At 42.4% G+C, this 15,000-nt stretch overlaps 1 protein-coding gene across 1 annotated transcript in view; it reads right to left on the bottom strand.

Moving 5' to 3' along the window:
- The window catches only part of LOC123517719 (multiple C2 and transmembrane domain-containing protein-like), a 638,372-nt gene that overhangs the window by 498,297 nt on the left and 125,075 nt on the right, over nucleotides 1-15,000 (bottom strand). The window contains exon 2 of the mRNA XM_045278096.1: nucleotides 10,426-14,772. Coding sequence (XP_045134031.1) covers nucleotides 10,426-10,495 — 70 coding nt within the window. The 5' untranslated portion in view covers nucleotides 10,496-14,772. The remainder of the gene's footprint in view (nucleotides 1-10,425; nucleotides 14,773-15,000) is intronic.

The raw sequence follows: 15,000 nt of genomic DNA on the forward strand, positions 1-15,000 counted from the left end.
ACACTGAATTCCAAGTTGATTTGAGTTGCTCTTCGATAAACTCCATCGTGGCATTTAATGTGAGAGAATTGCTGCTCTGGGTTCTCTTTTCCTTGTATTGGAAGTTGACTAACGGAGATATTGTCCTCTGCCAGCTCTGGTATAATGAAAATCACTTGCTAAGTTATGCAGTATGCATTAAGTAGTATATCTGTTCAGATCTCAAATAGCGGTCATTCCACGCGCTACAGCATTTGAAGATACATCGCCAGAACACAGAGAACGCGACAATAGTTGAACAATTACAACAATAAAATTATACTCGAAGATTTGTTAAAAGATGTCGAGAGAGCCAGAGAATGTCTTCATTACATCTTTTTTTTTTTTCATTTTACCTTTTAGCCTCGAAATTTACGACGATCCTGTTGCTGTAAAATCACCTTGCAATACGAGATATCATTAGTACAACTAGCTGGTTAAAATCACCAAAAAAATTTCTTTTTCTTTTTATTTATTTATTCATTTCTTTGTTTTTTTTAGCTTACAAAGGGCTTGGGATCATTTCGAGTTTCATGATGGTTCTCCATGTAATTTATACGCTATCGGACTGTGCTCTTTGAAACTGACACCATTAATGGACTTCTGACTCCAGTTGTGTATGCCATTGATCAGATCCCGCTCTTACATGGAAAAGGTACCGTAGACACATTTTCATACGATGCGGACATGTCATTCCACCTTCACTCCTACACAAGAATGATATTGAAAGGTCTAATTCTGTCCCTTGATTAATTCACGTACTGCCAGCCTACGCACCTCAATAGGCCCCTGTATGTTCGCCTCTGCCGCCATGACGACCGCTACATCCCCGTTTCCCAGCCACAGAACCACATTAAAAGATAAGACGTGGTGGGGATCAAGGTAAGGATTTACAGCCACTTAACAGGCCCGTGTTGCCACCAGCTACCCACACCACAATTATCACCACCACCATCGCATCCTCCTCCACCACCACTACCACCATTACAACCTAAGCTTATTGTCTTCTGTTGTCTTTTTACGCAAAGGATATTTCGTTGTTGTTGTTGTTGTTGTTGTTGTTGATGTTCTTGTTGTTGTTGATGTTCTTGTTGTTGTTGTTGTTGTTGTTGTTGTTGTTGTTGTTGTTGCTGCTGCTGCTGCTGCTGTTGTGGTTGTTGTTGTTGCTACTGCTGCTGCTATTGTCGCTACTGCTGCTGTTTTTACTGAGGTAGTAGTAGTAGTAGTAGTAGTAGTAGTAGTAGTAGTAGTAGTAGTAGTAGTAGTAGTAGTAGTAGTAGCAGTAGTAGTAGTAGCAGTTGTTGTTGTTGTTGTTGTTGTTGTTGTTGTTGTTGTTGTTGTTCCTATTGCTGCTGCTGCTACTGTTATTTTCGTTGATATTGCATTAAATTGATATTCCACCAACTGTATTCCAAACGCTAAATTCAACCCTTAATTGCTTTCATAATCAGTTATTTCCCACTGCAATTGCTCCACTACACCACAACGAAAGCAACATTTTCCGCCTTCCATACCACACCAAATTATTCCAACACCAATGTACCACCACCACCACTAGACACACCACCTTTCTTTCTTCTACCTCACCACACCATACCACACCACCACAGCATCACTGGTAAGATATGTCACTTTCTGCCATCCCAACACACCACACCACACCACGCCACCAGTACCAGATTCACCAAATACAGGCACCAAGAGAATTAAACTAGTAAAGATAAAGTTCTAGGAAAAAAAAATCTTCATTCATTCATTCATTTCTTTACTAACTGAGTGATGATTAACGAACTCATTCACACATTCATTAATTCATTCATTCATCTCTCAATTTAATTCGTGTACCTTCTTATTTACCTAGTTTGTGAATGAGTCAGTTAGCCAGTGTGTAAGTGAGTGAGAGAACGAATGAGTTACTTTTTTTACGTAACTGAATAGTGAGTGAGTTCTTGCGTGGTCAATTAGTGAGTGAATGAGTGAGTGAGTGAGTGAGTAGGTGGGTGAGTGATCTACCGATTTACATATTCACCCTCAGTTAATCGATAGACTAACTGATTAATCAATTGAAGACGCCACCACTGGGAATATGAGATAGAGGAGCGGAGGGAGGCATGAGAGAGAGATGAGGGGTTAAGAGGATGAGGGAGAGTGGACACAGGAGGAGAACCAGTATAGGATCACTTCTAATCTCTTCAATATCCAATTTTGCCGTAAGAATCTGCAACTTTCCTCGTAAAATACATGAAAGATCAATAAGAAAAAAAAAAAAAACATCAAGAAACCGATAGCTCCTAAGGCAACACTGGAGAAGAGAGGAGGAGGAGGAGGAGGAGGAGGAGGAGGAGACGAAAAAAAGAAAAAAAAAAAGAAAAAGAAAAGAAGACGAAAAGAGAAGAACAAGAACAAGAACATAAAATAGCAAAAGAAAAAGAAAAAGAAAAAAACAAAAATATGAAGGTGATAAAAGATAATAAAAGCAAAAAGGAGGAGGAGGAGGAGGAGGAGGAGGAGGAGGAGGAGGAGGAGGAGGAGGAGGAGGAGGACAAGAAGGAGGAGAGAAGAAAGAGAAAGGACGAACACAAAGAAGACGAGAACGATACGAAGAAAGATGATAATAATGATAAGAATGGGGAGGAAGATATTGCTGGCGAGAACAGTGATGATGATGACGGTAATGAAAAAAAAAGAAAAGAAAACAGGAAAGATAAGATGAAGAGAAAGAAGAAAACAGGCGGCTATAAGAGCGTGGACATTAAGGTCACGAGGAGGGAAGGAGCTTTGGTATAACGAGGAGAATAACAACACAGCTACATAAATGACTTGTGTTGTGTAATAAAAGACGCAAGAAAATAAGTTGAGCAAAAATAAGAGTAGCATTATCATTATTGTTGCTGTTGTTGTTGTTAATCGTAGTAGTAGTAGTAGTAGTAGTAGTAGTAGTAGTAGTAGTAGTAGTAGTAGTAGTGTTGTTGTTGTTGTTGTTGTTGTTGTTGTTGTTGTTGTCGTTGTTTGTTGTTGTTGTTGTTGTTGTTGTTGTTGTTGTTGTTGCTGTTGTTGTTGTTGTTGCTGCTGCAGCTGCTGCAGTAGTAGTAGTAGTAGTAGTAGTAGTAGTAGTAGTAGTAGTAGTAGTAGTAGTAGTACCAGCAGCAACAAAAGCAGAAGCAGTCAATATATCAGAAAGTTACATCAGTCTACCAATATTTAAACAACACACACACACACACACACACACACACACACACACACACACACACACACACACACACACACAGAGAGAGAGAGAGAGAGAGAGAGAGAGAGAGAGAGAGAGAGAGAGAGACTTATAATTTGCTGCTAAGGAATATTGGAGTAGCATTTCACTACATGGACAAAGAAATGATGAAGAAATTGATAGTACTATAATAAGACTCAGATTGGAATATGCAGGAATAATGTGGACCCCCCATAAAAAGAAACACATAAGGAAGTTGGAGAGACTACAAAAAATGGCTACAAGAATGGTTCCAGAATTTGAAGGGATGACATATGAGGAGAGACTATAAAGGCTATGGATCTACCAACCCTGGAACAGAGAAGGGAGAGAGGGGATCTGATACAAGTTTATAAATTGATCAACGGAATGGACCAAGTGGATAATGAGAAACTGATCCTGAGAGAAGAATATGACATTCAAAACACAAGATCGCATAGTAAAAAGATGAGAAAGGGAAGATGTCTGAGAGATGTTATAAAATATAGTTTCCCACAAAGATGTGTTGAGACGTGAAACAGTTTGAGTGAAGAAGTTGTGTCAGCAACGAGTGTGCATAGTTTTAAAGAAAAATTGGATAAGTGTAGATATGGAGACGGGGCCACACAAGCATAAAGCCCAGGCCCTGCAAAACTACAACTAGGTAAATACACACACACACACACACACACACACACACACACACACACACACACACACACACACACACACACACACACACACACTCACTCACCAAGACTCGGCTGCCTCCCGGCGTGCCACTCAGCTGCTCTGGCTCTCCAGTGCAGTACGTGGTGGGCGAGGCTCCACATCACCCGGCGTGCGTAATGCAGCTCACAATGCTAACAAAGGTGCCTGGAGGCAGTGTCCGTTCCACCATCCATGCCGGCAACAATAATGCGGAAAGCATAGCACTCAGCCGTGTCTCGGTTCACAATAACACTGCACAGACAGGGATGGCAACAATAATCTACTTTATTATGTACTGTGATGAAAGATCGATATTTTGAGGGTATATTCATAACGCTTCCTGGAAAATAATTTCGTTCCAGTTCACAACAGCACAACGAAGAAAAGAGTAGCAATAATTTTCTACATTTTCTATGTAAGAGTGTTCACTGAAGGGCAACGAAACATGGAAAGAAGTCTAAAGGTGCCAGTCCCTTGAAAGCACAGCCAGAAAACAAGTCCAAAATTACATTAGGTGTCGTGACGCCTCCCTTTTGATAGACTACTACAGTAACAAACACCGCGCAGCGGAGGCATTCACTTGGAGAAACATAGAGCGTATTGTAGCAACAAATACAACACTACGGTGGCATTCACTGGGAAAAACTTCCACGAAACTCCCGCCGCAGAAAAACAACGCGTAAACAACTACAAGGAAAAGAAAGGAAGCAGAACCAACACCAAACTTCTCCATGTACTGTAAAAGAAAAATACATACTTCGCCTCGCAAACACTCACTACCCGACGGTGTTTTCACAGAGCACTCGCACAACACAAACTTATCTCGCATTCACGTAAAACAGTAACAATAGGTGAAACTTGCTCTAGAACTTGTTCTGTTTCAAATCTTTCCTCGCTGGTAAACACACTCATGACCGCAGCGGTAAAATAGGTAAAAAAAAAAAAGATGAGACGGAAATGAGAGTGAGCAAAGAAAAGGCGAGCAGAGGAGGTAAAGGTGGAGATAAGAGAGAGGAACGAAGGAGTTATAAGATCAAGTAAAAGGAAGGAAGACAATGTTGGTATATGTAAAGGTGGAGAGCGTCAATAACAGTGGCAGCGGCTGTGTTGTTGGTGGAACTGGTGGCGGTGGTGGTGGCCCTGGGAACAATAGAGTGGAGACCTAGATATATGAGGCGAGGGGATTGAGAAAGATTACTCCTGGGCCGCACCAAACCTCGGGCAGCTGAGAGGCCTACACGGAGACAGATGCCACGCAAGTTAGCTAGAATTCTCAAACGCTTTGTTCTCTCATTAGTACTGTTTCCAAAGAACCCACAAATGATTCGTTTTTCCCCCTGACAATGCAGAATTCTTGCGAAACTATTACTTGAATAGTGAAAGGACTATTACAAACCAGCAATGGTTTATTTTCAAAGTGTTCTCATGCGTGTTCTTCCCTTTCGCAATGTAATACCTTGGTAAACTATCACTAAAATCATGCAAACACTCTGAAAACCCGTATGGCTTCCCCAACAGCCTGTTAGAGGAGGTGTTAGCAATGATGGGAGGGGAAGAAATGTAAGGAACACAGCCGCAGAGGGAGAAGTGAGGAAGAAAAGACAGGAAGAAGAGATTAGAGAAGGAATATATATATATATGTGTGTGTGTGGTGCCGTTTGGCGGTGGGAATACTGATGGTCTAATGAAGGTTTTAACAATAGAGATTCTTTTTAGAGTATGTCCGTGTGTGTGTGTGTGTGTGTGTGTGTGTGTGTGTGTGTGTGTGTGTGTGTGTGTGTGTGTGTGTGTGTGTGTGTGTGTTTCTGTGTGTGTGTGTGCGTGATTTGTGGGAGGTAAAGAATGGTCCCTGAGGAGGAGCAGGACGAAGGAGAGAGGAGGGAAAGGAGACTCAGGCTTGGTGGGGAGAGAGGAGGGAAAGGGTCTGCCACTAGGGAGGGAGACAAAGTAGGGGCGAAGGGAGAGAATGGCTTGAAGGGAAGGGGTTTAGTATGCAAGAGAGAGAGAGAGAGAGAGAGAGAGAGAGAGAGAGAGAGAGAGAGAGAGAGAGAGAGAGAGAGAGAGAGAGAGAGAGAGAGAGAGAGAGAGAGAGAGAGAGAGAGAGAGAGAGAGAGAGAGAGAGAGAGAGAGAGAGAGAGAGAGAGAGAATAAAGACAATCCGCGAATAAAAGAAAACCTAAGAAAAAAGAATAGCAACGCAACAAGGAGGAAGAAAATGGAGGAGAAAAGAAAGACAAAATACCGCAGAAAAGACAGAGAGAGAGAGAGAGAGAGAGAGAGAGAGAGAGAGAGAGAGAGAGAGAGAGAGAGAGAGAGAGAGAGAGAGAGAGAGAGTAGTAAGTCTGGTGGACATCACGACAAAGGGGTTTGCATCAGCTGGAAAAAGTCTGAATCTTGTGCGAGAGACCCAAATAACGTCCATCTCTCTTCTGTGTATTTTTGCAAACCGTCACCAGCCGCAACACACACACACACACACACACACACACACACACACACACACACACACACACACACACACACACACACACACACACACACACACCCACACACACACACACACACACACACACACACACACACACACACACACACACACACGTGACTAAAGAAACGTTTCGGTTGCCAAGCTTTTTTATCAAGAGAGTAAAACTTGAAATGAAAATGTTAAGTAACTTTATGAGGAGAGAGAGAGAGAGAGAGAGAGAGAGAGAGAGAGAGAGAGAGAGAGAGAGTTGTGGGTATCTAAACTTTCTCCTAAATTCCAAACTTTATCTTTATCTAACCCAATAGTGATGATAATAATAATAACAATAATAATAATAATAATAATAATAATAATAATAATAATAATAATAATAATAATAATAATAATAATAATAATAATAATAATAATAATAATAATAATAATAATAATAATAATAATAATAATAATAATAATAATAATAATAATAATAATAATAATAATAATAATAATAATAATAGTAATAATAATAATAACAACAATAATAATAACAATAATAATACAAATAATAATACCCATTTCCTATGACTCCTTCTGAAAATCGTATAATTACTGTACATTCTTCCTTCAGTTTCTTTAATCCGTGGTAACTTCAGGTGGCGGAGAGGAAGGAGGAAGAAAGAAGGAGAAAAATAGAAAAACGAAGAAAAGAAAGAAAAAAAAGGGAAACGAGAATGAAATGTAAAACAGGGAGAAAAAAATGGAAAGCTGATAGATGGAAAGTCAGAAACATGAAAGAAAGGAAGTAAGAAGGCAGAGAGAGAGAGAGAGAGAGAAAAGGAGGCAGAAAGGACGGAAAGAAGAGACTAACGTTCATCTGTATATTTCATCCCAAACGATATAAAAAAAACTTACCAAGCTGAACTACTGACCTTAGTATTGACTCTTCATCTTCTCTGACGTATTCATTGCTGAGTCTTGTACTGGTTTTGTGTTGTTCTGTTCGTGCCTTTGTTTGTCACGAGTATCTTGTCTTGTTAAGGAACGTTATGAAGGTTGAGCCAGGGAAGGAGAGTTGGCGAGAGAAGAAGAAGAGATGAAGGGAAAAATGGTTGAGAAAAATGAGAAAGAAAAGGAGAAAATAAGGGATGAAAGGAATGGATGGAAGAAGGAAAAAATATCATCAAAACTGGAGGAAAGGAAAGTAAAAAAAAAAGAAGGAAAAAGGAAAAACACAAGAATGGGAAGAAGGAAAAGATTAATGAAGAAAAACGAGGGAACATGAATTAGTGAAGAAGGGAGGGAAAAGTAGAGAGAGAGAGAGAGAGAGAGAGAGAGAGAGAGAGAGAGAGAGAGAGAGAGAGAGAGAGAGAGAGAGAGAGAGTCCTTATCTGTATCCTGGGGTCCTCATACCAAGAAGGGAGACAAGGATATCGTGCAAGGAGGGGAGTAGGAAGGATGCGAGGATGCAGGATAGGAGGGCTCGGCAGTGACTCCTAAATAACGTCCTTCACTTCTACAACTTTATTTCCCTCCCTTAAACCTTCCTGCCCTCGGTCCCTCTCTGCCTCCTTGCCCTCCTTCCTCCTTCCCTGCCTTCTTTACTGCCTTCCTTCATTCATGCCGCCAGCAATGTGTGGCTCTCTTACATCGATCACTTCCTTCTCTTCCTTCTTTCTTCCTCCTCCTCTTCCTCTCTTGTCTTTTCCTTCCTCTCTTCCCTCTTTGAATATTTCTGTGTTACTATTTTCTTTTTTGACCTTCAGTATTTTGTTCTCTTTCTTGTTTCTTTTCTTTATGTCTTTTTTTCATTCGAGTTTCATTTATTCATTCTCTCTCTCTCTCTCTCTCTCTCTCTCTCTCTCTCTCTCTCTCTCTCTCTCTCTCTCTCTCTCTCTCTCTCTCTTGAACACAGGGGTAAGAATTCAACCAAGATAAAAAAAAAAAATGTGCGAATCTATTCCTGTGTTTGTTGGTGTATCTTTCCCCCTGATGGAAATTAACTGGCACAGTACTTTTTCTTTTTCCTTTCATAGTTGTCTTTCTTGCGTTCTGGTTAGTTCTGGTTAGTTTGCTTTTTGTCGTGTGTGTGTGTGTGTGTGTGTGTGTGTGTGTGTGTGTGTGTGTGTGTGTGTGTGTAATTCACCACAGTCGTCTGCTGGTCACCCAGCCAGTCTTCCCCATTACGGAGCGAGCTCAGAGTTCATAGACCGATCTTCGGATAGGACTGAGACCACATCACACACAACACACACCGGGAAAGCGAGGCCACAACCCCTCAAGTTACATCCCGCACCTATTTACTGCTAGGTGAACAGGGGCCACACATTAAGAGGCTTGCCCATTTGCCTCGCCGCCACGGGACTCGAACCCGGCCCTCTCGATTGTGAGCCGAGCGTGCTAACCACTACACTACGCGGTGTGTGTGTGTGTGTGTGTGTGTGTGTGTGTGTGTGTTTCACTGTTTGATCTGCTGCAGTCTCTGACGAGACAGCCAGACGTTACCCTACGGAGCGAGCTCAGAGCTCATTATTTCCGATCTTTGGATAGGCTTGAGACCAGGCACACACCACACACCGGGAAAACAAGGTCACAACTCCTCGATTTACATCCCGTACCTACTCACTGCTAGGTGAACAGGGGCTACACGTGAAAGGAGACACACCCAAATATCTCCAACCGGCTGGGGAATCGAACCCCGGTCCTCTGGCTTGTGAAGCCAGCGCTCTAACCACTGAGCTACCAGGCGTGTGTGTGTGTGTGTGTGTGTGTGTGTGTGTGTGTGTGTGTGTGTGTGTGTGAGAGAGAGAGAGAGAGAGAGAGAGAGAGAGAGAGAGAGAGAGAGAGAGAGAGAGAGAGAGAGAGAGAAAGAAAGAAAGAAAGAAAGAAAGAAAGAAAGAAAGAAAGAAAGAAAGAAAGAAAGAAAAAGAAAGAAAGAAAGAAAGAGAGAGAAAGGCAGACAGACAAAGACAGACAGCCATATAGAAAAACAGAGAGACAGGTAGATAGACAGACAGATAAAGAGATGGAAAAACAGATAGACAGAAACAATTTTAACACTGGATGTACGTACAGTCAAAGGCAAGACAGATCAGATTACGAAAACAGTGAATCGTTGCTAACTAGGAGTAAGATTACCAATTCATATATGTGCATGTGGAAGAGACGAAAAGAGAGGAAGTAGAAGTGAAAGAAATAAAAAAATGCAGCTCAAAAATTAAAAGGAAGAAGGAAAAGAAGAAGAAGAAGAAGAAGAAGAAGAAGAAGAAGAAGAAGAAGAAAAAGAAGAAGAAGAAAAGGAAGAGAAGAGAGTAATCCATCTAAGAAAAGGACAAAATAAAGAAAACTGAGACAAAGGAAACAAGAATCTCGGAAAGGACAACAAAGAAGGAAAAGCTAATGGAAAAAGTATATTTCCCCGAGCGACATCCATCGCTTCGGATACACACACACACACACACACACACACACACACACACACACACACACACACACACACACACACACACACACACACACACACACGAGAGAGAGAGAGAGAGAGAGAGAGAGAGAGAGAGAGAGAGAGAGAGAGAGAGAGAGAGAGAGAGAATGGAGTGGGATGTAAAGTGAAACCCATGGAAGCAGGAAAGGACCCATGAAAGGACGCCGCCAGCTGCTGAGTGCATGGAGGCGGGAGTTGCTGGCGGGCTGCACGTGATACAACCCTGGAACAATTGCCTGCAGGGGGAAGTGTGATGAAGTACATTATATGAGGGAAGGCAGTGGTTACCTGAGTGTACCTGCCGCACCCTGGGACGCGATGATAGGGACAGGGTGGAGATACGAGCATGATAAATGATCCTATCAGTCTTTTATCTACACGTTTGGGAAACCGGTACTTGCTGAAGAGGTGCGATAAGATACGCAAGAAGAGTTATCTCGCGCCTGATCAGTACTAAGTACCTGTGGAGGGAAAGATAAGTATTGAGTCTGAGGATGAATACTAAATGCATGCACTCACCCGAGGAGCTCTTGTTGAGGCAGTTACAGCAGGAGAGTAGCCGTGGCCGAGGTCGCCGCTCCTGCGTCATGCTGGAGGGTCGAGGCGGCCGTGGGCGTCTCCCTGCTCCTCGCCGCTTAGAGTGAAGTGTTTTTCGAGCACCAGTCACTCCCTCACGCCGCGGTCTTGACACTCGTGGACCTATTGTCTCATATTTGCTGACATTTTTGTAAATTTTTCAATCATGTTTTCACGTGTCACACAACACTGATCACTGCTGCCCCGCGGCTGCCGCCACTATGCACCGACACGTCTGTGATATCACGGGGCTGAGAGAGGCAGGTTTTCTGAAGTTCTTCAAAAATATATTTTCTGTTCTTTTGTTTTATTCATTTCTGAAAACATAGCTCACAATTCACTAAACCCGAATGGTCACTGTGGCTTAACTGTTCCCGTGGTGTTCTTCACAACACTCTCAAGACAACCACAACTTTAACTACACTCACTGTTGTGCCGAACTTGAGGTGATACACAAGCGTTAGTCAGATGAACTCAAGTCACACACTTGGGCTTCCTCAACCCCTCGCATGTGTTTCAGAGGCTCCAGAGTCAATATCGCCTCTACATGTGCTGATCTGAAGCTTGATGCGTGGCATCACGACCACACCAACACTGCCTGGCTGACATCACTGAGGAATGGATCTCTAGAGGGTGACACACTGATGTACCAGCGCCATCACTACTTTTGTCACTAGAAGCATCACCGCTTGGGGTGTATCAGCCGCTCTTGCATCACTATCTCTTACCTCGCGGCTCAGATCAGTCTTCTATTATCCACTCAAAACTACAAGGGATGCTTCACTATTTCCCAAAGCACTAGTGACTAATCTTACTTGTCAGCGTTAAATAACATGTACACCGTTAATACTATTGTTTTTCTTTTTTTCCAGCGATGTCGTCATTATCTAACGCTTACTAATGCGCTCTTATGGTTATTGTTATTCTCTTGTCACTAGTCTGCAGCTAACACTACTATCACCTTCCTACAAAACCTACTCACGGGGTGATGTTAATGGCCTGACACAACTTACACAACTACTCTTCTGTTATCGCCACTAGTAAGTATTATCCACTTAAAGGTTGTATGTACTCTCCGAATAAAGTTGATGGGGCACTCATAGCATTACTGACTACCTCTAACGTTAATAGCGGTCTCTTAGATTTATTTGCACACTTTTAGCTCTATTTGCACAATACGCTTCACTGGCACAAACTTGGCTTCAATGGCGTTCTCTTAACATCACAAGAGCAGCTACATACTCATTACTGTCAGCTTGGCGTCACAAAGGCAATCACAGCACTATTTATTTTCTCTACGTGACTGTAATATCAGCCTTGTCTATGTTCTCGCACTACCACATCAGTCACAACGTTACTCTTGCTTTGCGTTGTACTAGCGGCGCCACACCGTTGCTACTGTTACACTGACGCCAATGCAGCACTACCAGCATCACCAACTAGCATAGCAGTTCAATCTGCATTATAATCGTTATGTTACATGAATTACTGTAACTTAAGAACACAAAAACGGTGGTGGCTGAAGCTATGACTAAGAGGTTGATGTGTCTTTATTACACTTTCTAGAGCACAGTTCTAATGAGCCTTTAATCGTTCATCAGATTCCGTAAATGTGGGATTGAATTGTTACCAAAAGTATTACATGAGCACAAGGACTCTGGAATTAAAATGAAGTGTTTCTTGTTCCTCCTTCCCTCAGGCTGTTTCTTGATTTCCTCTCTCCAGCAATCATTGGCTACTCTGATCTTTTCCTCACTATACCGTTTTCTCACCTTCCTGGAGAGAGCGAACACTGCCCTGCTGCGCCTCCTGATTGCTTATCACGGGAGAAGGGGAAAAGAGGGTAATGGGGAAGTGATGTGTACCGGGGGAAGAAGAGGTGAAACGTTCCGCAGCTTGGTGAGATATGATGGTAAATGTTTTTGTGAAGTTCTAGTGAGTGGATAAAAGAAAACGTTTCCTTGGTTCAGGTGGTAAATAGAAATGTTCCTGCAACGTTATTTGGAGGCACTGAATTGACACCAACGTTGTTCAAAGTAATGTTAGGATGAAACCTTTCGTAGATTGAAAACTGATAGACTGGCAACACCCTTTTTTCAGAGGTGGTGATGAAACGTTGCAAGGACGTTTGGGTAGTATAAAACAAAGCTTTCCTGGAGGCTTGTGTGAGGATCAAACGTTCCCAACAGACGTGAAATGCTGCAGGAGATATAGTGTCATTCCAGTCTGTTCTTCCAAGACTGAATTAACAAAAAAAAAAAAAATGAAACGTTCCCAGCCTGTGTGAGTTGTTAGACTAAAACTTTTCTACATTTCACCAAGGAGAGTTACACACCGGCTCACTTATGTGCCTCTGCAGCTGCAAATCCCCACTCACCCCTTACAGCCTCGCACTTTTCCTGACATACACCGGAGAAAGGAAGGCTGCTACTGACAGGTGAGCGTTGCCATCACCAGCGCCGCCTCCTTCACCACATCCAGTCAGGCAGCCCTTCCCCGACGGGCCGTCACAAGGTAAACAGTGGGAGTGTGGGGAGTGTTGCCTTCCCCTCTCAGGCAGACGAGGACGGCGGCCCCAGATTCAGGCTGTGTTTGCAAGAGACTTCCCAAGGTCAACAAAGAGGAAGTGTGCGTGGGTGAGGGAGCGATGGGCGTGTGCGATTCTATGACGATCACACACACACACACAAAGGAGAGGAGGGTCCACTCAAATCACGTGCACTAAAGGAAAGTGATTGGCAAAAATTATCGTTTCTTTTTTTTTTTTCTATTTCTTCCTCTCTCATTTCCCTTTGTCTGTATTTGTCACAGCGTCAGTGTTTGGAGCTGTACTTAGTTAATTTCTGCCTCGACGAATCTTCGGTTCCAAAAAGCCGTTACAATTTTTTTCTCTGTACTTTTCTCCTCGTTTGAGTATCTTTCCAGTTTGATTTTCGTAGAATTTAGGCACGTATTAAAACATCCACTTTGAGACACGTAACTGGTGTTATTTATACATATTTCTATTGTTTTACATATTTTCCTTCAGAATCAGCACAGTGAATGACTTATCTTTGTTTCCTTTTCTTTTTCTTTTTTTTCAGTATATCAATCTAAACTTATTCTGTGTTTATCTCAATTTGTGTCTTCTTTTCGAAATGACTCGTACTCGGTTCTTATTTGCCTTAGGTCTTATGTGTTTCCACGTTTATTCCTCCTTTCGAGTTTATGAATTTATCTCCCTTTTGTGTTTCTATTCTATCATCACTCACTCATTTACGTCTTATGTGTTCAAACGTTCCTAATGATGATAATGATAATAATCGTGTTCACATCTTTTCTTTCTCGTATATTTTCAGTCTTTTATCAATCATTCAAGCAATCACACTTTTTTTTTGTGTTTCACTTTACCTTACTCCTGTGTTTCTAAACTTCAATCAATCACTCACGGGCAGTGTTCAATCCTCTACGCAACCTGAAGCGGTGACCCGAGTTTCCGAGGTAGCGTGGTGGCGAGGACAGCGCGTGTGTGCATCAGTACACTCGTTAAAAGGTTCCCATTTATTTTTTAGTGCACCGTTTTGCTTTCAAGGTCTCGCGGGTGAGTGACGATTGATTCTCCTGTGATAAAAGCGTGTGGTGACTTGATTTCTTAACTTCTTCAGTATGCATAAATAACAGCGAGGGATGCCGTTTGATGATAAGATCGTGAGTAGCCCATTTGTGTTCTGCGCTGAGGGTTGAGGCTTGGAGAGGTTAGCTTCTTAGGTAACGTAGATGACTGGCTGGTGCTGATTGTGTGTTGTAGGTGTGTTGCGGTGGCCTCGAAGTGTAGATCTGCTCCGTGCTGTGTTGTTTTCTTTGCTAAGAGCGTGGAGAGATCGCGACACCTTGGTTCGTCTGTGTTATGGTGCTGTCCTGAAGGCGTGACACTGAGTGCTTTCTAAGGGTATGAAATACTAGAAACATCTCAATATGTCCTTCGTGTTACGGTGTTATCTTGTGTGAGACGCTGAGTGCTCGTTTGGTAGGTGAGGTCGTAGAAGGCAGTAACACTTCCTCGTTAAGGCACTCCTCCTTAACTACTTGCCGCGCTCTTCTTCACTCTACTTTATCGGTAAACTTTCCCCGCCTTTCTTGTGTTTCATATGGTCTCTTCCTCCTCCTCTTCTTCTTCAGTAAGCACGCATATACACACTTATCCCTTTCTTCCTTCCTTCCTTCCTTCCTTCTTTCTTTCCTCGTGTTCGTCCTTGGTTTTCTTCTTTGCTTTCTTCGCCTCGCCTTGGTTTTGCTATTTCACTTCAGTACCTGCAAGAAAATTAAAGAGAACATGTAATTACATCTAAATTTACGACCGTTCTCAACCTCCACCACGAAAAAATAAAGAAAAACATACAAAAACAGGTACATAAATTCAAGGAAACAGACGCAAAGGAAAAAAAAAAATTTTTCTCTCCTGTACATCTATCTCTGTCTATTCTCCTCCTCCTCCTCCTCCTCCTCCTCCTCCTCCTCCTCCTCCTCCTCCTCCTCCTC

Source organism: Portunus trituberculatus, chromosome 42, assembly GCF_017591435.1.
Source record: "Portunus trituberculatus isolate SZX2019 chromosome 42, ASM1759143v1, whole genome shotgun sequence".
Lineage (NCBI taxonomy): Eukaryota > Metazoa > Arthropoda > Malacostraca > Decapoda > Portunidae > Portunus > Portunus trituberculatus.